This window comes from Lepidothrix coronata, unplaced genomic scaffold, assembly GCF_001604755.1.
Source record: "Lepidothrix coronata isolate B3197 unplaced genomic scaffold, Lepidothrix_coronata-1.0 Scaffold98, whole genome shotgun sequence".
Lineage (NCBI taxonomy): Eukaryota > Metazoa > Chordata > Aves > Passeriformes > Pipridae > Lepidothrix > Lepidothrix coronata.
Genome location: NW_016690278.1, coordinates 888,032 through 911,872, shown reverse-complemented (window position 1 = coordinate 911,872; position 23,841 = coordinate 888,032). Strand labels below are relative to the sequence as shown.

General features: G+C 41.2%; 1 protein-coding gene across 5 annotated transcripts in view; it reads left to right on the top strand.

Moving 5' to 3' along the window:
- Positions 1-23,841, top strand: part of PIGG (phosphatidylinositol glycan anchor biosynthesis class G) — an 89,416-nt gene that overhangs the window by 40,709 nt on the left and 24,866 nt on the right. For 2 of the 5 annotated variants that reach the window (XM_017822510.1, XM_017822511.1), the window contains exons 11-12: positions 4,103-4,412; positions 15,200-15,363. In XM_017822510.1, coding sequence (XP_017677999.1) covers positions 4,103-4,412; positions 15,200-15,363 — 474 coding nt within the window. Of the gene's footprint in view, positions 1-4,102; positions 4,413-9,420; positions 9,496-15,199; positions 15,364-23,841 lie in introns of those variants that run through there. The other 3 variants (XM_017822513.1, XM_017822512.1, XM_017822514.1) reach the window with 3 other exon arrangements.

Sequence of the window (23,841 nt, the reverse complement as noted above, 5' to 3'; positions counted from 1 at the left end):
GGCAGGGCAGCTCACCCCCTGCATCACAACCTCAACTGAGAAAAATAGAAGGGTAGTAGTCACTGGTGACTCCCTTCTGAGAGAAATGGACTGGACCCAATCCACAGGGAGGTGTGTTGCCTCCCTGGGGCTCAGGTAAGGGTCATCCCCAAGAAACTTCCTAACCATTATTATTATTACCCACTACTGGTTTTCCAGGTGGGTAACAACAAAGTTCTAACAAGAAGTCTGTTGACAATCAGTTGGGATCTCAGGGCCTTGGGACAACTGGTCAAGGGATCTGGAGCACAAGTCATGTTCTCTTCTGTCCTGCCAGTTGCAGAGATTGATGGGGCAAGAAACAGGAAAATCAGGCAGATGAACACCTGGCTTTGAAACTGGTGTTACCAGCACAGTTTTGAGGTTTTGATCGTGGGTTGGTTTATGTGACACCGAGCCTGCTGGCAACACCTGCCCACCTGTTCTCAAAGGGGAAATCATAGCTTAGGAGTTAGCAGGACTCCTTAAGAGAGCTTTAAACTAGACTTGAAGGGGGACGGGGGCATAGCTGGGCTTAACAGAGATAAAGAATGGGAAGGGGAGTACTGTAGCAACCACAGAATTAGCAAAAGGAGTCCTAAGGGGGGATACTTTGGGCAAACACAAGCAGCCAAATACATAACCACAGGATAGGACTACGGGTTGTCCCTTTGCACCCCCCACTCAGATAGTGACATAAATCGAATACTTCTATATGGAAAATACTTCTAGGTAGAACCTGTACACCAGTGCAGTGTAGGAAACAAACAGGAGGAACTAGAGATCTGTGAGGAGTCACAGGGCTTTGATCTCACTGTGATTATGGAGATGTGGTAGGATAGCTGACATGACTGGAATGTTGTCATGAAGAGCCACAAGCTGTTTAGGAAAGATGGACCAGGAAGGCACGGTGATGGAATAGCCCTCTGTGTGAGGCAACACTTGGAATGTATTGAGCTCTATCTTGGGATGGATGATGAGCAAATCAAGAGCTTATGGGCGAGGATAAAAGGGCAGACTAGTGAGGGTGACATTGTGGGTGTTTGTTCCAAGCTGCTTGATCAGGAGGAGAAAGTGATTGAGGACTTCTACAGGCAGCTTGAAGCAGCCTCAAGGTCACAGTCTCTGGTTCTTGTGGGGGACATTAACCCTGACATCTGGATGAAACACAGCAAAGCACAAACAGTCCAGAAGGTTCCTGGAAAGCATTGATGACACCTCTCTGACACAGGTAGGGGAGGATCCCACAAGTAGTGCTGTGTTGTTTAGCCTCATACTAACAAACAGGGAAGGCCTTGCTGGAGATGTGAAGGTTGGAGGCAACCTTGGCTGTAGTGACCATGAGCTTGTGGAGTTCAGTATTGGGCAAAGAGGAAGCAGGGCAACAAGCAGTCATGGACTTCAGGAGAGCTAGCTTTAGCTTCTTTAGGGATCTTCCTGGAAGTATCCCGTGGGCCCAGCGGGGTCCAGGGCAGCTGATTGATGTTCAAGGATTACTTCCTCCAGGCTTAAGAATGACACATCCTGATGAGCAAGAAATCAGGGAGGAGGAACATGAGACCCATGTGGATGAACAAGGAGCTCCTGTCACTGCTCAAGTAATCAAGAAATACATAGGATATGGAAGCAGGGTCAGGTCACTGGAATGAATGTAGAGAGGTTGTCAGAGTAGGTAGAAATGAGATAAGGAAGACCAAGGTCCATCTGGAGTTTAATCTGGCCAAGGATGTCAAGATCAACAAGACAGGCTTCTTACATCATACATTAATGAGAAAGGGAGAACAAAGGATAACGTGGGCCCATCACTAAATGGACAGGGACACTGGTGACAGAGGATGCAGAGAAGGCGGAGTTACCGAACGCCTTCTTTGCGTCAGTCTTCACTGACAGGACCAGCCCTCAGGAATTTCTGACCCAGGAGACCAGGGTAGAGGAATGTCGAAAGAAAGACTTTCCTGTGGTCAAGAAGGATTGGGTTAGAGAACACCTACACAAACTTGACATCCACAAATCCACGGGCCCTGATGGGATGCATCCCCGAGTGCTGAGAGAGCTGGCAGATAGCACAGCGAGGCCACTCGTGATAACCTTTGAAAGGTCGTGGTGATCAGGAGAGGTGCCTGAGGACTGGAAGAAAGCAAGTGTCACCCTGGTCTTCAAGAAGGAAGGTGCAGGGGACTACTGACCACCTCAATCCCTGGAAAGGTGATGGAACACCTCATTTTGGAGGGCATCTCTACCCACATGGATGAAAAAAAGGTGATCATGAGTAGTCATCATGGATTCGCTAACAGTAAATTGTTCTTAACAAACCCGATTACTTTCTACAATAGACAGCTACCTGGATGGATGAGAGGAGAGGAGTGGATATTGTTGACCTTGACTTCAGCAAGACTTTTGACTGTTTCTCACAACATCCTCGTAGACAAACTCAGGAAGTGTGAACAGTATGAGAGGACAGTGAGGTGGATTGAGAACTGGCTGAACGCAGATCCCAGAATGTCATAATCAGTGGTACAGGGTCTTGTTGGAGGCCTGTCACTAGTGGTGTCCCCCAAGGTTCAATACTGGGCCGAGTATTGTTCAACTTGTTCATCAGTGACTTGGATGAAGAGGCAGATGCCTCCTCAGAAAGTTTGCTGGTGATACAGAGCTGGGGTGATACAAACCCCAGAGGGCTGTGCAGCCCTTCAGAAGGACCTCGACAGGTTGGAGAGCTGGGCAGAGAATAACCTGAAATTCCAGTAAAGGCAAATGCAGGGTCCTGCACCTGGTTGGGGGCCAACCTGCTGGAGGCTGGAGCAGAGGACCTTCTGTAGTCCCTTTCAACCTGACCCATTCTGTGTGTCAGTGATCCTGTGAAACCTAAGGATAATGTATATTAAATTACAGATTAAGTGTGTAGATAATGTGCATTTTTATCTTTTGCAAGATAAAAAAATAGATCTGTAACCACAGATTTTTCTCACGTGCTCATTTGGTGAATTCATTGGATTACTGACAACCTAGCGCACACTAATGTGATCCGGGTTTTTTTTGCCAAGAAAACATGAGAATGTCACTACATTTTGACGGATATTTGCTTTTGCTTTCTTAATTTTTCAGACCTTGCTCTTCTAAAATAGCAGGTCACAGTTTTTAAGCTTACTAGTCCTTATCAGCTTTTTGAACTACATGCTGTGTTTTATTCAGAAGCTGCCTTTCACTGGTAATTAAGAGGCAAATGAATTAATAGGTGGTTTGAAAATAGCATAAATGCCAATTACACTTACTACTTAAAACTCAGGGTTTTTTTGTAGTGGAATTGATTTTTTCAAATGGATTTGAAAAGTCTCTACACTTAACAAGGAAAAAATATGCTGATGTAAACCAGCACATATGTACATCTACGCAGCTGTGTAAGGTGAGAAAATGTCTGAAGTGTGCAGAGATTTCAGGCTGAAATAAAGATCTTCAAATACTCTTGCTGTTGTTTTAGTGGGCTAAAAAGAAGCATATTTGTGTGAATGAGTTGTGAAAAATCACTGAACAGCTTAAAAGATATAGGAATTTTTAAGTCAATTTAGTTTCTGAAATAAAGTTTCCATATCTCTTGAAGGAGTATTTTTTATTAACATTCATTATGCTATATAAATGGCATATTTGTATGGATATATTTATGGATCTGGATCTTGAATAGTATTAGCATAAATTTATTTTGGTTACATTAGTTGTTCGATCCTTGTATGGGAGAGTGACTTAAGGGTTCAACTTGATGATCAGTGTAGGTCTCTTCCAACTCAGAATATTCTGTGAAATCTGTGAAATACAATTTTATTTTTATATTTTACATTATTTAGTTTTTTAGCACAAGCTTTTTTCTTTGCTGAAGTCGATTTGGAGTTGTTTTAATTCAAGTATGAACCTTTCCTAGGGTTTTTGTATTGGAGAAAGCTCTCTCATGAAGTTGGCCAGTACCACCCTTAGATTTTGCCCTTTTTGGCAGAACTGGTTGGTCTTGACCTCTCTTGAAAGACTGTGTGAAGTAAGTATTAGTAAATAACTCATCTTTTATTTATTTATTCCAATTTTATTTTCTCTTTAGGGGGATCACTGAAGCTCGTTTTGTTTATGTCTTTGTTCTTGGCATAGTCTTCACTGGCACTAAAGATTTACTAAAGTCACAGGTTATTTCTGCAGACTCCAGCATGAAGAGCACAGGATTGTGGGAAGTATATAGCGGATTGGTTCTACTAGCAGCCCTTCTATTTAGACCTCACAATTTACCAGTCTTGGTGTTTTGCCTGCTGATTCAGACAATGATGACAAAATACATTTGGAGACCTTTGAAATTTGATGCGGCACAGATTACTATCATGCACTACTGGTTTGGCCAAGCTTTCTTCTATTTTCAGGTAAGCCGAATACTCTCCGTGCTGCAGAGGTGGGAGCTGGAATAGTTTTTCAAAGAAATATTGCCCATTGTAAATAAAATGCTAACTAAATATTAGGGTGGAAGAGTTTACTGAGTTCTCAGAAGGGTTTAATTTCTAATCGTTTTATTAATGTTTTGGTTTTAGAACCAGGGAAAGATGCATACCTTGATGTCTGATCCTCAAAACAGATTTCCAAAAGTGTTGCAAGGATCAGATACCTATACCAGCATGATTTTGGTCTGTTAATGGGCCTCATAAATACTACTCAGGTGATAATTAATTAAAAAATGTCATCTGAGTTGATTAATACCGAGAAAAGGCAGATGACTATTTGTCACTGATTCTTGAGCATTTACAAGCCTTTGGTTGCATCAAAATAGATATACATACAGTTTAAGACTGTGGCATGTAGTATCTCTCATATCAGAACTAGTTTTCTTTGTTATTATATCAAATTGTATCTTCTTTCCTGAGGAGCCTTACTGATTTCAATAACATAGTTGTCTGCATTGCAAATAAGGTTGAAATTCCACAAAAACGTTCCTTAGCGTGGAAGGAAAGGACTTTTAGCATTGGACAGGATCTTTCTTCTTCTAATAGCATTGGAAACAGTGTAGCAGGCTATCTAAAGTTAGGTTTGTGAGGCTGGGAATCAGGTTGTTTCTGGTTTAGGAGGAGAGGTTTTCTGATTTGTCGCGAAAGTTCAAGGTGAGACCTGTGTTGACTTTGCTTCTAAGGCATGGCTGGGGATGTTAAAACTGTGGTCAAGCTTAGGGTATGTCCTACTCCGTAACTACAGACTGAGGATTGGCTTGACTTTGCTCTGGGAGTACATGTGCAGATAGCATATTGCTGATGCAGGTAAGATCGTCGTGGTTCTTCCCTTCCTACCCAGTTTTCCTGCTCAGAGGATGTAACATTTACTGGTTGAATGGCTTTTGCACGCTTTGAATGTTGCTGTTCACCAGTCAGCTTTGATTATGGTCTTCTGAGAGCAGCTCTTAGTGTGGCTGGCAGGAGGCTGGAGAGAGGGCCCTCTCAGTACTGAGGTACCAAGTGAAAACAGCTGCCAGAAATTTAATGGTGGGTAGGCTGGGAAGGCTGGGAAGAAAATCCAAGTTATGGAAAAGGGACAATAAAGAATGTTATGAATATTTTTGTAAAGCAATCCATTTTCAGTGATGCTGAATTCTTGGTACACTTGGCTGAGAATTTCAAAGAACCATGAAATTACAGGAGAGTTGAGGCTGGAAGATGCCTCTGGAGATCATTCAGTCCAACCTCCCTCCGTCTAAGAGCAGGTCAAATAGGTCAGGTTGGTCTGGACTATGTCCACCCCCTATTTTAAATATCTGAAAGGATGAAGACTCTGCAAGCTCTCAGGGCAGTTGGTCCCAGTGCTTGACCAGCCTAGCTATTAAAAAAGCTTTTTTTTATGTTTAAACAGAACTTCTTGTATTTCAGTTTGTGTGTGTTGGTTTTTATCCTTTTGCTAGTCACTCTTGAGTGACTTAAAAGGTCAGAGTCTGACTGCATTTTCTGTACTACCCCCTCATCAGGTATTTATACACATTGTTATGATCCCTGCTGAGCTTTCTTCTCTTGAGAGTAAACATACCCAGCTCTTCTAAATAGTTGTTTGTATTACAGATGCTTTCTTCCCATCATCAGTTTTGTGTAATGCTTCAGTGGACTTTTTCCAGTACACCCATGGCTTTCTTGTGGTGGCAAGCTCAGAACTGAACCCAGGCACCCATATGTGATATGGCTTAGTAGAAGGAATAGAGTATCTCCCTCAACCAGCTAGTGAGGCTCTCTCTAATGTAGTCTGAGGTGCTGTAGGTCTTTGCACAAAGGGCAAATGACTGGGTGATCTCTTCCAGGTTTCTTTCCATACAGTTAGTTCCCAGTGTGAGGAAAGGCATAGTTTTATTCCTCCCCAAGTGCTGGATTTGATATTTCCCTTTGCTGAACTTCACGAATTTCTTGTCAGTCCATTTCTCTAGTCAGTCAGGGTGTCTCTGAGTGGCAGCAGGCCCATTTGCAGACCCATCTGCTGTACCAACCACTCCTCCCAGTTATGTATTGTGTGCAGACTTCCTGAGGGGACACTGTGCCCCATTGTCCAGGTAATTAGTGAAGATGTTAAACAATATCAGCCCCACTGTCAATCCTTGTGGTTCATTGCTAGTGATTGGCCTCCAAGTGGACTTTGTGCTGCTGATGGCAACCCTGTGAGCTCAGTATTTGATCAATTGGAAGTCCACCTGACTGTCCACTTTCCTACCCTGGACTGCATCAGTTTGTCCATGGGGATGTGATGAGAGACGGTCTTAAAAGCTCTTGTGAGGGGAAAGTACATTAGATACATGTAGCCCATGTATGTGCAGCCATGGCATGATGGAATAGAAAATAAGGACTTCTTGAAAAAATAGTTTTGTTGTGGAAGTGTAATGTAGCAGGCTAAATTTTGTGTCTTCTCTGATCTAAGTGATGCCAAAAATTTGGGAATAACTTTTCTGGAAGAATTTACCTGAACTTTGGAACAGCTGTACACCTTTTCCAGAAATGAGCTATTAGAGCTGTCAGGAGCTTGATATGTCTTTCCATTTGACATATGCCAAATTTTCATCTTTCCATATGCCAGAGGAGTTTTTCTACACCAATAAAACTGTATTTATGCAAGACCAGTAGATGGTAACAGATCTGATAGCACGTGCTATGGTTTTTAGTGGTCTTAAACTGGTGTTAATGGGAAGATGGAAATTTATTTTAAGATTTTTATTTTTCATTATTGATACTTTGCACCTTCCAATACCCTTGCAATTGAGGATTTCTTTGGTTTTTAGAAGGCAGAAAGAAGCGATTTTCATTTTACTTGGCTACAGATTTTGTTCTTGGATATCCTGCAGTTTCAGAGCATCCTCCCAGGCCCCATCACACTGCTGGAAATTTTGGCATTTCCTCTAGAAGTGTTTCCTTTGGAAATAATAACTTCCAGTGTGATACAGATTTCAGCAAACTTTGGGATGTTTTAAAAATTAGCTCTGACAAGGAAATTTCTTGCTCATAGACTGCTACTGAATCGCAGCATCCAAACCTCAGAAATGAGAAATTCTCCATTGCTTTGTTGTGAGCCAGATTTCTAGGTGGGTCTTTTTGCATCTCCTGTAAGACCTGGTGAAAAACTTGGGTGATAATTACTTATCAAGACTTCTGGTAGAAGCAGGACAAAGCTTTTGCCCCCGTGTTGTTTACCACGTTGGCTTATATGAAATAGAGCAGACCCAGATAAAAAGGTGCCTTTTTGTGTCCCATCACATGCCTGTAAATTCCAGCTTTGAAGAGAGATTTGACATCATTGGCATAAGTGAAACCTGGTGGGATGAAACCTGTGACTGGAGTGCCCTGTTGGTTGGTTCCAGGCTCTTCAGGAGGGACAGGCAGGGCAGAAGAGGCAGAAGGGTGGCACTGTGTGTAGTAGAAAGGTCAGGATGATGGAGCTCACAGTTCACAGTGGCACAGTTGGGAACCTCTGGGTAAGAATCAAGGGGCAAACAAATAATGCAAATGTCATTGTGGGAGTCTGCCACAGACCTCCCAGCCAGGACGATGATGCTGATGAATTACTCTTTGAGGGACTAAGGGACACTTCCAAGTCAACTACCCCTGTCCTTATGGGGAACTTCAACTTGCCAGAAATTAACTGGGAGTGTCACACAGCTGGTACAACTAGTGGGATTCTGCAGGGCTCCATCTTAGGCCCCGTACTCTTCAGCATCTTCATAAATGGTTCAAACGCAGGACTGGAAGCAAGAACTGAGCAAGTTTGCAGATGACACAAAACTGGGTGGAGCTGTTGACTCTCTCGAAGGCAGGGAGGCCCTGCAGAGAGATCTGGACAAATCAGGACTAGGCAATCACCAACGATATGAAGTTCAGTGAGGGGAAGTGCTGATTCTACACCTGGAATGGGGCAACCCTGGATGTTCGTACAGACTGGGGAGTGAGATGCTGGAAAGCAGTGCCATGGAAAGGGACCTGGGGGTCCTGGTCAATGGCAAGTTGAATCTGAGTCAGCAGTGCCCTGGCAGCCAGGAGGGCCAACCCTGTCCTGGGGGCATCAGGCAAAGCATCACCAGCCCGTCAAGGAAGGGGATTGTCCTGCTCTGCTCTGACCTGGGGCAATGTCACCTTTGAATATTGTGTTCAGTTTTGGGCACTGCAATATAAGAAAGATATTAAGCCATTAGAGAGTGTCCAAAGGAGGGCAATGAAGATGGTGAAGGGCCTTGAGGGGAAGCCGTGTGAGGAGCAGCTGAGGGCACTTGGTGTGTTCAGCTGGAGAAGAGGAGACTGAGGGGAGAGCTCATTGCAGTTACAACTTCCTTGTGAGGGGAAGAGGAGGGGCAGGCACTGATCTCTTCTCTGTGGTGACCAGTGACAGGACCTGAGGGAATGGCCTGAAGTTGTGTCAGGGAAGGTTTAGATTGATATTAGAAAAAGGTTCTTCTCCCAGAGGGTGGTTGGGCACTGAACAGGCTCCCCAGGGCAGTGGTCACAGCACCAAGCCTGACAGAGTTCAAGAGGTGTTTGGATGATACTCTCAGGCACATGGTGTGACTCTTGGGGATGGCCCTGTGCAGAGTTAAGGTTGGACTCGATGGTCCTTGTGGGTCCCTTCCAACTCAGTGTATTCTGTGATTGTGTGATTAAGCAACAGCTTAGCAAAAATTCTGAAAAGTTCTTAACTCTCTTTAGCGTAGGACTTTTTATAAATGTATCCATTTTAGAACATGCCAACAGTCTTTTATAAAAAATTATTTTTTGTGTCTGTCTACTAAGGTGTGTGTGTGCAGTCACCATTTCCAAGACTGATTAAAATGGCAAACAAATTGTAGTACAAGAGAAAGAAGAATTGTGATTGGGACCTACTTCTCTATTTTCTCTCTTTATCTCTATTTCTCTCTTTTTTTTCTATTTTCAGAACATCTCAGAGATGTTTCAGAAATAGAGAAATCAATTCTGCTAAAGGAAAAAGTGCTTTTAAGAGTCCAGACAGATGGGATTTTCTTTCACACCCCCTGTTCCTTAGAGAACAAGTTTTCAGTTGTCTTTTAAAAGTGTTGTAAGTACATTTACATTAGATGCCCTTTTTAGGATGGAGATTAAGAGTTTGACCAAAACACCAGTCTTCGGATGTTACCTTTGTTCTTTTGTTCTCTGACAAAAAAACTGTTCTGAAGGCATGGAAAGAAAAAAATTAAATCATACAAGGCTTAGAGGGACAGGTTTTTTTGCTGTTCACAATTGAAAGCAGTTATCTGATGTACAAAATATTAGCAGAGAAAAGCAGAATGGTTGAGCTGGTCGTTCATAAAATTACAGAGGTAACAAAGGCCCCTCAGAATCTGATTAATGCTCTCTCTTCATTTGGTAAATTTCTCTCAATTTATTCTCAGAATAGCTTTTCCAGTCTGGGACTGTAGATCCAAGAATAGAAGCTTCCTCCAGAAATTATGTTTGATTTCATGACCTTTTTACATTGTTTTGCTCAGTATGCAGCATTCTGATCTGCACTACCAGGTAAAATTAAAAAGCTGACAACCTTAAAAAACCTCACTGTCTATTAATTCGGATTTTTTTATATATATACTTTTAAGTTTCTTGTTCCCTTTCCTTTGAGTTCAGAATGACTTGTTGCAAGGGAAAAACTGCTCAGTTTGTGTAGCTTAAAGTCAGGATTGAATGTCTTATTGTTTTATTAGTGACACATTAATTATCTGACAGTTATATGTTGATAATTAACTGTTAGTTACTGAACTGTAGATGGAGGATCCATATCAGATATACAACAGGTGAACGTTTACCAGTTTCTGTGCCATTTTCTATACGTATTTTGGAAAAAAAATCTATCCCCTGGGACTTCCCTCTCCCAAGCATATAGAGGTAACCTCCCCTTCAGGTGTGTTCCAAACAGTCTCTTCTCATGGCAATGCAGTTTTCCCGTTTGCTCAGACCTCTTGTGACAAATGCAGGCAGTCAAACTTTAAGTATTTATTGTATATCTCAGAAGTACCATAGGCAAATGACCTTGGGTGAAGCCATAGGTAATTTCATGTGGTTATGTACGTTTTCTAGCTTTTCCTTAACTGGGTGATGAAAGGTGGAACTCTGAAAGTACCCATGCTGGTTTAGTAACAGATTTTAATTGCTGGAATAAGCCATTTAATCTTTTACCTTGTGGGAAAACCAGGAAGGTCTTTGCTTGGTGAAGGCTTACAGATCCCCTCCTTAGTTCTGTGCCTTCCAGTGAAGTGACACTGTTCTTACTGAGTAAAGTGCAGCTGTCCCAGATTTAGCAGTTACCTGTCCTGTCCATGACCACGACCATGAGCACTGAGGTCTTACGTTTTGGATGACTGATTTTTGATGCTAGAATTCTAAGATGTGAAGGAAGCACAAATGTATTATTAGGTATTGTGTGCACTGCTGGCATAGATTTGAATTCTTCCCTGACTTTTTTTCCCCTCAAGTTTTGTGGTTCCTAGAGCTATCACTATGAAACTGACTGGGCTTAGAGTGGTGCTGGAGTTTTAATTTCCAGACAGGCATAAAGATCTAATGTACACATAAAAATGAGAGCAGGTTTATGGTTCAAGTACAAAAAATTGAAAACCACTGAAATTTGTTGTTGATGTTGATCAGATTGGATACTAAATTTAAACTGTGCTAGCTAAATGAGGCAGGAGAAGAAAAATATAAACTAAATATGAAGCGCTTCCATCTGGAAATAGGAGAGAGATTTGGAAGACTGCTTTTTGCACATGTCTTGATGTGATTAGGAAGAGAACGAGACTTCTTACCCATGTTGCTGAGCCTTATTAAATCTTGGTAGACAAGGGGGTACGAAATGACAAAAGCAGTAACTCTGTCTTGCTGAGCGTGGAATGGAAGAGCTGGCCCTTTGAATATGATACTGGCTAAAAATAGCCCTGTTCAGGATAGCATATTTAATGAATGAGGCAGTGTTCTTCCAAAAGAATACTGTAGGGTCCTTCAAGACTTTATGGAAGTAGAGCTGTGAAAATCCTAAGTGTACAGAGTAAGCAAGGTTCGTAGGAACAGATATTATTTTTCATTAACCAGCTGGTATAACTGATGAACATGGGGTAAAAAATAAAGTGCATGGGTGTGGAAGCTAATTTTTAAAATTTGAATGTAAGTAGGAAAAAACACCCCAAATTAAGGGCAGGTTGAAAACAAATACTTTGATCTTACACTCAGTTTTGCATTCTATGCTTCATCTGTGTCAGGACCCTGATTGCATCTCTGTCTAGGAGTTTAGTTAGCAGAGTTCAGCTAACTAAACTCAGAGTCATCTCCTTCGTAGGCAGGAGCTGTTGGGAAAAAAGCTAGAAGGGCCTGACACTACTTTCCTTTTTGGAACTGCTTTAATCTGATGCTTTACTGTCTCTGCTGTATCACAGCTGGGTAATCAGGTGTGTCTGTGCCTGTCTTGTACTTTCTTGATCCTGACCTAGACCTGGACCTGGTGGCTGGGCTTTTTGACCTAATCTTGGACAGTCTTGTAATCCCTGGATTGCATCTGGCCCTGATCACTGTCTCCAGATCCAACCCTGAGTTGGACATTGCCACTGCACAGTCCTGACTTACTGCTCTCACCTGCCTTGTTTTCATGCTCATTTCGCAGCTTACCTTCCCTTGCAGAACCAGCTGGTCTTTTCCATCCTCTCACAATTTGAACCTAAAACACAAATTTATTGAACAGTTGTAATTTAAATGGGAAAACTACACATTATTTCATTTTTCCAGCCTTTTAGCAAGATTTTTGTGAATAGTAAGCCATGGAAAAGGTTGCTCACATAGGTACAGTCTTCATGCTTGGAGGTTTTTAGAGATTGTCTGGATAAACTGCTGTGTTATTTATGTGGGACGGGGTAAAACCAATTTGTTTTTTAATCTTGTTTTAGTAAGTAGGGTCTTTGCTTTTTTAACACTTTGTGCAAAAGTTGAAGTTAAAAATACTCCGGTATTGTCAAAAATGTATTCAATTAATACATTTTGTCAGAATGCTTCTTATTTATTAAGATATTGCAAGCTCAAGAACCTCTTGATGAATTTTTCAATGAGCTCGAATGGTTGATTGTGTTCTCTTAAGCTCTTGAGTTGTCGTCCACATCTTGTCATTCATCAGTAACTTCTCAAAAGTATGCTGTATCTTTATCATTACCACTTACCCTTCAAATGCAGTGAGAATAGAAACAAATGAGTTGATTGTTTCTCTTAACTAAAGCAGCTCCTAAAAAATCTAGTTTGCAGCAAATATGTCTTAAAAATATTTTCATTTCCTTGGATGAAAGCTTATAAATGAACAAAAATTCCACATGTTTATTTATTTAGTGTGGGTTTGTTCCCATCCTTAGTGCAGTATATCTGCAGAACAAGAGAAGGGAAGTACAGTCTCAAAACCTTTAAGACTTGTTTATACTTTCTGGTGCTTTTTATCATTGGAAGAAAACAGAATAGGTTTGTACATTTTTAGAATCATTTATATCTAATTCATCTTGCCTCTAGGTAAAGAGATGGACTGAGTGATGTTCTCAAATGGCTTATAGCTTTCTCTTGTTATGATTTCAAAGCATTGTAGGGTGATTTACATTGGAGAGGACTCCAGAAGGCCCATAGTTCCATCCTGTTTTCAGAACAATGTCAACTGTGAGGTTCAAACCAGATTGCTTGGGGTCTTGAAACCTGCAAGGGTCTGTCTGCAGACAGCAGAACCTTGGCATCCTGGGGAACCTCCTCATCCCACTACATGTGAGAAAGAGCAAGCATAAATGCAGTGGTGCAGTGCATGTCACTGGTCCTGCAGAACAGGGCACAAAGAGTTACTCCCCTTGGGGAGGCGGTGAGGGCAAGAAGAAACCAGGAAGGAATAGTGCTCTCCGCCCTTCTCCTCAACTCACTGAGTTCCTTCTACACCGAGTTCACTCCCTCTGTCTTTGACTTTGTTTAAAATGATGTAGGTATAGAACAAGGTGGAGTAAACAGTGTTAAAGAGATGTTTCAGCTCTTCGTGGCATGAGCACGATCTCCTGATGTCTCAGCTTTTCTACCCTGCACACATCATGCAGAGAAGGAGGGAAGTGAAAAATAAGTTGTGGTGGGGAAAAGACCTGATGTTGTGGACAGGCACGGGGGAAAAGAAGGCAGGTTCTCTCCCTACCTGTCCCTGTCAAACCTTCGTTCATTGAGGAGCAGCACCCTGCCCTGCTTTCAAAGTGCTGCACTTGACCTTTCTGCTCTTGCCATGACCTCAGTCTATACCCCTTAAACCTGAGGAGTAGCCTTAATTTACAGCTTTCTTTTCCAATCTCATCTTGAATGTTCTAGGGCACAGATACGCCTTTTCTTTAGCTGCTCATCATTAGTTATTCTTTACTCTGTTCCTGTCATTGCTTAAAATTACACTAAATGCATAACAGTAATTTGTTACCCTGGTGCAGTGTAACAGTAATTTACTACAGTGGTGCATGATCAAAGACAAAATGAGGAAGACTGATGGACATAAGTGAAGATTTTTCTGCTGTATGATGTCTTTGTAAAATTCATACCTTACTGCCCTCTTTACAGCTTCAGACTCCCCTTACCTGTTGAGGACATCTTCATGGTAGGATCCACGAGGACAGTGACTACTTATGATGAACTCTGAAGGGTTCTGTCAACATGGATGGCTTTCTCCTCTTAGATTTTAGAGCTGTTTCAGGAACAGTTTTTTTCTTTTTGCTGTCACTGGTGCCTGCTTAGTTATGTACCTGAAAAACTACCTATTTTTGGTGCTTTTTCGTGCGCTCTGGACTCTGTGGCAGATGTGTATATGATGATAGCACTTCTTTCCTGGGGTAGCTGGCCATTCTGCCTTAATCACAGGGTGTATTTGCTGCTTTAGGTATTTGAGTAAAGTTAAATACTTGGGGATTTTCAGTCAAAAACAATTCCTTCAATTTTATATTATTCCTTGGTATTTATTGGTTTTGATCACTGGAAAACTACATAAAATACACAAGTCTTGATACTTTAATTGCTGTATGTTCCTTCTTTTTTCGTTTACTAGGTTTTAAATGTCTTTTATTGATGATTCAGGCTATCTAGGCTGACTTTTGGTCCATTTCAGTGCAGTCTTTTGTGGTATAACACTTGGGTAGCAGAAACCTTTCTAAATTTTCCTATCTTTATCTGTTTACATGCAGACACTTGTGCCATGGGACAGGCAGGTGGGCGATGTAATGTTCCATTACAGCTCTAAATTATAGTCCTGTTGTCTCTAAGGGCAAGAAATATTTATTTCCTGGTGTAATTTTAGGCAGCAGTCCTAAAATCTTGTGTTTGAAGCATGTGTGATGAAAAATGCTTTTTTTCATTAGTGCAACTGAAATCAGAAAGTGTAGGCGCTTTCTTTAGATTATTTTTAATGTAATTTATTAAACAATAGTCGTGTTTATTTGCAGACAAAATATGCAAAATAGCGTGCTCTTTATGCCTTCATTAGTCTGTAAATCCTAAATAAAAGCATTTGTTTGGTATGCTGTTTTATTAAAATTCAGATGTAAAGAATATAGCTGTGCTCTAAAGTGGCTTAAAGAGTAAGTCTTTAAATGGCCCAACAATTAATATTATTCTAATGTATTCTAAATGTGTCTTTGGGGATATTTGAGTATTTGCAATTTTATCTCTATTTTCAGGGAAATTCAAATGGCATTGCTACTGTGGATGTTTCAGCAGGTTTTGTGGGACTAGAAAGCTATGTGGAGATACCAGCTATCTTCCTTACGGCGTTTGCAACATATGCGGGACCTTTTCTTTGGGCCATTCATCTGCTGTGCTACTTAAGTTCTGAAGTTAGCAGGTAATCATGCTTTGAACTAAAGTAGTGCTCCTGTGTGTACTGCAGATATAAATACCATCCATAAAGTGTATGTTTTGTCAAAGAAATAGTTTTTGGTCACGTAATTTTTTTTTTTCCCTTGGAAGTTGGTTTTCTATTAAGAAAATGCATGTTCTTTCTTAGGCACGAATTTGTGTCACCTAACTCTTCCAGTTTCATTTTGTTTGCAGAAGGTTTGCGCTGGGAATATGCATGTACGTTTCACTAATTTTTTTTCTCTGTATGCGTTCTCAGTTTGCTGTGCTAAATTACTTAAAATTTTATTAACGTTTTGTTGTGACAGCATGTTCTGCCTAAAAACATTCTTCTCGGAACCTATTGAGTCAGAGACCCGAGAAAGACTTTTTAAAGGAATAGAATAGAATTCAGACTTAACTAACGTGGTGTTCTTTGAATGTCTGTCCTTCTTTGACATAGTGACATGCAACGTTTTATGAATAAACCATACTTATATTATCGTATGTTACTGGTTATTGCAGTCATTTGTAGATAAAATATTTGTGCTTTGGGTATCTTGTGTGGCGGATAAGTTAAAATGAGTTAGTGCTTCAGAGTTTTAAGAAGACAGTTGAAAAATGCCTGGTAATTTAAGAGTGTACATGTAAAATCCAATTGGACTCTCTAAAATTGTTTTTAACTCATCATTCAGGATACTCAAAGGGAGTGATGCAGAATGTTAAAATAGACAGAGGAGTTGTGAGTTCTTTATTGTGTCCTATCAATGCCAAAATTCAAAAACTTGATATATTTTCACAGAAATAACATTTGACAGTGACTAAATTCTTACTGTCTCAGAGTCTTTTCTCTGTTATCTGTGGAATTGAAATGCATTTTTTTTTATTGATGAAGAAAATGTCGCAGTAGAATTGGCAGGTGGGATTTTTAGGCAGTATTGAGTTTATCACAGGTTTTTGCCTTATGCATTGTCATCCTCTGTAAATCTCTGAGTCCCTTTTATCTACAGTGTCATCCAGTCTCATCGTGTCAGAGCTTTTTGGATTTTTTTGACTTTCGTCTTCTGCTTGTTTGTTTTGGGCTATGCCTACACTGTGCACTTGTGTTGACTGATGTGTGTTCATTAAAGGTGTAAGGAGATGGGATCCCCAGCTGATCCTGCTGCACTGTCTAGGGGGTTTTTGAGCCAGCAGGGACCTGTTCTAACTGACTAAATCCCTGCACAGTCACTGTGTTCCATCGTTCTGTATTAACAGGCACCTTTAACAGGTATTCACAGTGATTAACCTTTATTGGCTGATTTGTCTGTCTGCTATATTGCTCTCTAAAGATGTCTAGTAACTCTGCTTGGTTGCTGTGGAATTATGCAGCCCAGTGCTGGACCACTGTATTGCTCTAGTAATGCATACCTTAGTGTAGATTGAGACTCACTCTGAGTCTGGCCTGAGGCCAGCTAGCTTTAAGTCATTTTTGGTCTTACATAGATTGGTATGGTCTAAGTACTGGTGTTCTGGCTTCTGAAAGCCAGCCTTTTCTCTGTTCATTCTGGTATTTTTTTTGCTTCAGGAGGAGTAGATGTGGAATACACTAATTATTGATGTCTTGATCCTAAGAGACAAGAGATCCTTTTCTTGAATTTTCCTTACTGCCTGGTGACTTGACACCAGATTAAGTTTTAACTCTAATGCTCCTCAGTTTAGCTTTAGTTACTCCTTTGCTCCATCAATACATTTTTCTAGTATCCAAGCTCTTCAAGTTTTCTCTGTTCTTTCAACTCTCTTTAAGAAGGGTGCTCATGTACATATAAAAAGTGCTGCCACTTGTCTTCTAGGAAATATGTAACCCATGAACCCCGGTATTGCTTGCATTCTATTAATGTCCTGTTTTTCCCAATTCTTTTATACCTCTGCCATGCTTTGTTTAAAACAGTGCTGTATGGTTTCACTGTTCACAACCTTGTTCATGTTGTGTTGGGTTTTTTTTAGCAGGCCCACTTTCCATTCTTCACTATTACACTGTAGGTGCTTTGAAACTGACACTTTTTGCTTGTGCTTGGAGGACTCTGAGCACAGTAAACTGCTCATGCCATTGTCTGGGGAGGGAAGGGGAAAGAGTAAGAGTTCCCATAATTTAAAGAGCTGCAGTTTTAACGTTGTTTAAAACCTAGACTGCAGACTGTGATGAACACTAACATACAATGAAGAGAAAATGATACCATATAGCATGTTTTTTGAAAGCTCTTCTAACAAAATAATGAAAAACTTTCTGTAACAAAATCTTTATCTGTACTTGTTTAATATTGTTTCAAATAATATGCCTCTGTAGTAGTGTTGGTTGTTGTTCTGATGTTTTCTTGGTTGAATTTTTGCAGATTAAAAGCTCAGCTATTAGTGTTGCCAGGTACAGTGCTGGTTTAACCTGTGCTCAAGTGGGTAGCTACGGCCTATAATACCCACATCACTTATGTAAGTAGATTCCATTGAGCAGCTTGTGTCTGTAGCCATTTTTAAGATTCATTTGGGTCAATTGGTAAGGTTGTTTCCTCTATGAAACAGTGCACAAAAATGGACTGGAATCTCTAGCTGCTGGGACTTACTTAAATTGGTATGTTAATCTGCTCAAAAGTTGGTCTGTATGCCTTTTATTTTTCTCTTGTGCTTTACCATTACTGTCCAAATGATTGTCTCATTACCTTGTTGATATTCATGGGAACCAAAGCTGGAAATGCAGAAGGCAGGGGATCATTTGCTTCATGTGTTTTCTTAAATGTATGGGAGACTGAACTTCTTAAAAAAACTGCTAAATACCATAGGATGTTCTTTATAAAAGCTTCTTGATAACTGTCTTATAAGCAATGTGCCTTGGTCAGTGAAATTCAAACCCTTTCCTTTTTAATGTGGTCCTGAGAGCAAGATGAAGATCCTTTCCCCACTTCCTCCAGATGGGAAGGTCTAAAAGAATCAGCTGCCCTCCTTTGTGGAGCATGCTGAGTGGGTCCCATTATATTGCCACAGGATGTCGTCAGGATTCCTGACCCATCCTGGTACAGTCTTAGATGAATGGATGTCCCCAGAACCACTCAGCAGTGCCGTTCTTAGCAAAGAGCCTAGCATCCTGCAGGTTGACCTAGACAGGGAAAACTGACTTCAGGGCTATTTTTGTTTGTTCCAGCCGCTCAGCAGAGCCCATGTAATTTACAGCTGCATCTGTTGTGTTGGCTTACCAGAACTTCTTGATGAAGTTCTTTGAAGCTGAGTTCCATTGGGCATCACTGCCTAAGGGCAAGTACACATGTATACCTTTCCCACTTTCTTCATTTTGCATTTATGAAACCAGAGAATACTTGAGTCTGGAGTCCAGCCCTCCTGTCCAAAGGAAGGTCAGCTAGAGCCAATAGGGGTACTCCAGGGCCTCCTTGAGCAACCTGTTCCAGTGTATGGCAACACTTGCAGTTAACCAGTTGTTTACTGGTGTTTAAGGGGAATTTGTTGTATATCAATTTATGTCCATTGACTTTCATCCCTTCACTGAGCACCAGTGAGAAGAGTCTCAGTACATCTTCACCTCTGCCCATGAGACTTTTATGAATGGTGGTGAGAACCCTGCTGAGCTTACTCTACTCAAGGCTAAACAATCCCAGCTTTCTCAGCCTCCCACTATATGTCAGATGCTCCGATCCCTTAATCATCTTTGTGAGCTTTCAGTGAACTCACTTCAGTACACCCATGTCCGTCTTGTACTGGGGAGCCCACAACTGGATCCAGAACTCCAGACGAGATCTCACCACTGCTTAGCAGAGAGGAAAGATCACCTTTCTCAACCTACTGGCTCTGCTTTTCCAACTGCAACCCTGGGTTGTTTCATGGGAACATTGCTTGCTCATGCTCAGCTTTTTGTCCGGCAAGAGTAACATATGCCCTCTGCCAAACTGCTTTCCACATGGTCAGCCCCAGGCCTGTTCTGGTGCACGGGTTTACTTTTCCCCAGGTGCAGAATTTGGCATCTCCCTTTGTTGAACTTCCTGAGTTTCTTGTCAGTCCATTTCTGTAGCCTGTTGAGATGCCCCTGAGTGGCAGCAGACCCGTCTGCAGACCCACCTCCTGAACAGAGCACTCCTCCCAGTTCTGTGTTGTGTGCAGACTGGCTGAGGGGACACTCTGTCCCATCACCCAGATCATTAATGAAGACATGAAATGGTATTGGCCCCAGTGTGACGTCCTGTTGATCATTAGTGACTGGCCTCCAGGTGGACTTAGTGCGGTATCTCAATAATTTTCATTCCACCTGACTATCCACTTTTCCTAGCCTGGACTGCATCAGTTTGCCTGTGGGCATGCAGTGAGAGACATTAAGGTGGAAGTGCGTTAGGTACATGTAGCTCATATATCTTTGGCCAGTATGGTAAGATGGAATAGAAGATAAGGAGGTTTTCAGATAATACATTTGCTTTGGAAATGTAGTTGGAAGTCCTTAAATAATTTGCTTCCATCTGATCAAACATGTGAAACTGTAAGATATTTTCCTCATATGGAAAGGTAAATATGTTTCCAAAATAATTAAGTGGCATGTGATAGACACTAACATGGATATAACTGCCACTTTTAATCCTTCAGGCTCTCCTGAGAAACTTGGCAGCTTAAATGTGATGGGATTTTCACAGACAGAAATAGAAAGAAGAATTCTTTAGGTTCAGTCTCCATGGAAACTGTGCAATAACTCTTGAAACTGTTTTTGAGACAGGGAGTACTGATTAAACTGATGCCTGAACTTAACCAAGTGTTCTGTGTGTGACTTGCATAAATTCCAGGGAGCACCTCATTCATGTAAAGGATAGTTTTTACAGTGACTACTCTATTGCTCTGATCTGAGGTAGAACTTTGTATTTTTGGATCCTTGACTGGAAAGGGGCCATGTTGTTGGATCATCTGACCTATATTATATGGCCTCACTGTGCAGTACACTCCAGATGGATTCAGTTTTCAAGTTCCTACCCAAACAAAATTGTTATGTGGGTGATGTTCACAGTATTCTGTAATTACAACTCTTCAGCTAGGCATCGTGGTAGTTTTTAGATTACCTGCACATTGGAATCTGTGTTTTAATTGGTTTAATGTGTTGAGTGTCAAGGTGAACTGGTAGCTGTTTCCTGGCATTGAAGGCTGCATGCCTATTGGCTTTTCTTCCTCAGTGATAAAAGTTGTAACAGTGTTTTCATGTTAGTAAAGGGCTTTCAGATGCTGAAAATGGAAGTTATGCCCAACAGGAGGGTGTTAATAGTTGCATAACTTTAATGTTATGCCTTGACTTTCTTAATGTGGGATTCCAGCACAGCAAACTTAAGTTTCAGTGTGAATTCTTTTATAATACTGATCTAAACACAATTAGGAAGGCATGCCAGCTAAAGGAATTTCAGCAGTTAATATCAGCTTTTGCCATTTTTAGCCTCATGTGTTTGATTCATTGAGTCTCCCATTCACAATCCATGTTAATACATTAACCATTTTTCTTTCTGGCATAGGCTGGACGTGCAGTGAGTGTTTCAATATACTTTTTTTTGAGTCCTAGGCAGAAAGTGTAGCCCTCCTAAAGTCAAAGGAATGATACAAACATTTTACACTGAACCCTTTGGTATTTTATACAGGTAGTATTTTATTCTTTGGGTTTCACTCCATTCTCTCTTCTTAGGTTAATTAAAGCTGAAAAAATGTTTACATCTAAGAATATTCATTGCTGCATTCTCTAGAATGGTAATACTTTTTATCTATTGTGCTGCTAGCAGCCCCACTCTCTAAATAAATAAAAACAGTACAGAAGAAGTTATTTACTTGTTTGTTGATGTGCATGGAAATGTGGAAGTGATTTGATAAAGTTGGGCTGGGGTTTTATTGCCACAAGCTGGAAGAGTATTTCCTGAGATACTGTCATTGCAGAGGTAGCTGAAGATTCCTCTCAGACTTAGTTACTGCTCTGTGATGGATACCTCTTCATTTGTTCCTTTGTCATACTGGGGAGACACTAACTTTTCCTATGAGGTTTCCATCAGGCAACCATGACTTTTAGCATTGAAAAGTATTTTTTTATTAGAAAGTGATCCAGCAAAGTAGGGTTGCCTTTGTCATAAACGAATGACAAGTTGCTTCAAAGCCATTTGCAAAACAGATGTCATCGTCTTGCTCCATGGACCAGCTTTGCAGCTGTGCTTTAGGAGCTGGAGCACTTTCTGTGTAAATATTAAGGAAAATTGCGCGCACAGAATTTATAAATACGCAGATTTGGGGTAGATTAGTTTATTTCTGCTTTCTGTAGATAGAAGTAAGCATCTGAACAGATTTATAACTTAAAAAATTATGATGTAGTTTTTGCTAGAGTGAGCATATCCAACATGAGGTTTGTTTTCTAGTAGTGACTGATGCCCCTAATTGACAACTCATGCTCCAGTGTGCTAGCTACTGCCCAAATGCATTGTAGAGTTAGCCACTCAGCTTTTAAATGGTCTTATTGATGCTACATACTGCCATTGCCATGAGATTGTTCTCATCAAGAGAACTGCAGGCTTGGGTAGAGATCACGTCACATATGCACATCAGATATGCTTTTTAATTAAAGTGGTCTATCACTTTTTCTTTGTGGGTAGTATTGAATTGAAAGCATTCTGAAAATCTTTTTTGTTTCTACCCAAGCTCTGATTTGAGGTTGTCATGGTTACATTGTCTTCTTCCTCTTGCTCTTCTGGTGTTCATGTGACTTACAGAGATATGCTTAAGAGCATATAGCTTAGTTGACTGTACAGCCTTCTAGTTTTCAGTACATCTGTAGAGCTGCAAACTGTCTCTTACTCTACCTAGAGTGCAGGTATGCAGTATCACTTTGCTGTATTTGTCCTTTATTTTTATTTGGAATCTCTGTCTCGTGAGACAATATTTTTCTGTCATCCTGTATGGTTAGGTTTCCGAATGCTGCTGACACAAAAAAGTTCATTCAATGTTAATACACACATAAGCTTACTGAATATATTAAGAGAATCAACATTAACAATGTTGGGCATGAGTAACTTAGGGAAAATTTTGTGATCCAATGGTAAGCACACAGATTATCCTCAAAGAGTAATGACAGTCTAGCCAGAAACTGCTAGTAGGACTCTAGAAAAACTTAAAAAGCCACTGAAAAGGTGAAAAAATAATGAAAGGAATGTTGGTTAAGTTTTGAGTCTGTAAATCAACTTATGGCAGTTCTTTCTATTGTTACTGAACCATAGCTACTGGAACATAACAGAGGAAAGCTAACTTTCATCAGAATTGCAGGATAACAGGTGACCACGGGGCATGTTATTTTCAAAAATTGTAGGTACTGGGTACAGAATTTTAGTAAATTCTGATGAAAGGGGTTAGGTTTGTCTGTACTGGCACCTAAGAAGATTTTAATTAGTCCACACAGCTGATAGTAGAGGAAGGGCTATGAAGCTTGGTGCTGCTATAAAATGAAGTTGCACTTTCCTGTGTGCTTTCCCTCTCTCTCTCTCTCTGACCCACCAGGACAGAAAGCACAGAATTACAAGAGTACGTATTTATTCATGCACGTGAGGTGTCCCAGCCAAACTGGGGCACCTGGGTGTGGTTTTACACAGGGTTCTTACACCTTTACTCACGCTTCTCTCTTGCTATCCCAGTCTCTCTCTCTGTCTTGCACTACACTTGTCTTCTCCCTGTATCCCCTGCCCCAGCTTTTCCTCTCTCTTGCTTTTCTAGCCTGTCACAGACCCTTGCCCTCCTTGTGCACTTTCCCTGTCTCTCATGCCTGTGCTTTCATCATCCCTCATACTTGGATGTTCCCTGCCTTTTCTGTGTGCAGACTTTACCCACCTCTCACACGTTTGTGCTTCCCACCTCTCACGTACGTGCTTTCTCTCCTCACAGTTGCTTACCTCTCTTCCATGGGCTTCCCCACTCTCCTGCTCTCCTCCCCAGTTCACTTCTGTCCCTCTCATGCTTCTGTCCCTTTGCAAGCATGCTTCCCCCCGTCCTATGCTTCCGCGTGTGCTTTCCTTCTCACATACTTTCTCCCTCAGACTTCTCCTTTCATGACTACCCATCGTGCTTTTCCACTCTCTCATGCTCACTTTCTGCCTCTCCCAGTCGTGCTTTCACCTTCTCATGCGTGTGTTCTCCCTGCCCTGTGTGCTCTTTTCATCACTTTTATGCTCTTTCCCAGGCTGGCACACTTCTATCTCTTTGGGTGCTCCTTTCCTCCTCTGTGTGTTCCCATCTTGCAGCTTCCTCTTTGCATGCTTCTCACTCTCATGCATGCATTCTCCTTGTGCATGCACTTTCTCCCTCTTGCATGCATGGGAATACTCTCCCTCTTTCATGTGAATGTGCTTGTCTTTCCTGTGTTTACTTTCTTGTGCACATTTGGTCTCCTGTGTATCTTTGTCTTGTGCATCCTTCTCTCTCTTGTTTTTCCTTTTTGTGTCTTCCTTTCCCTTCT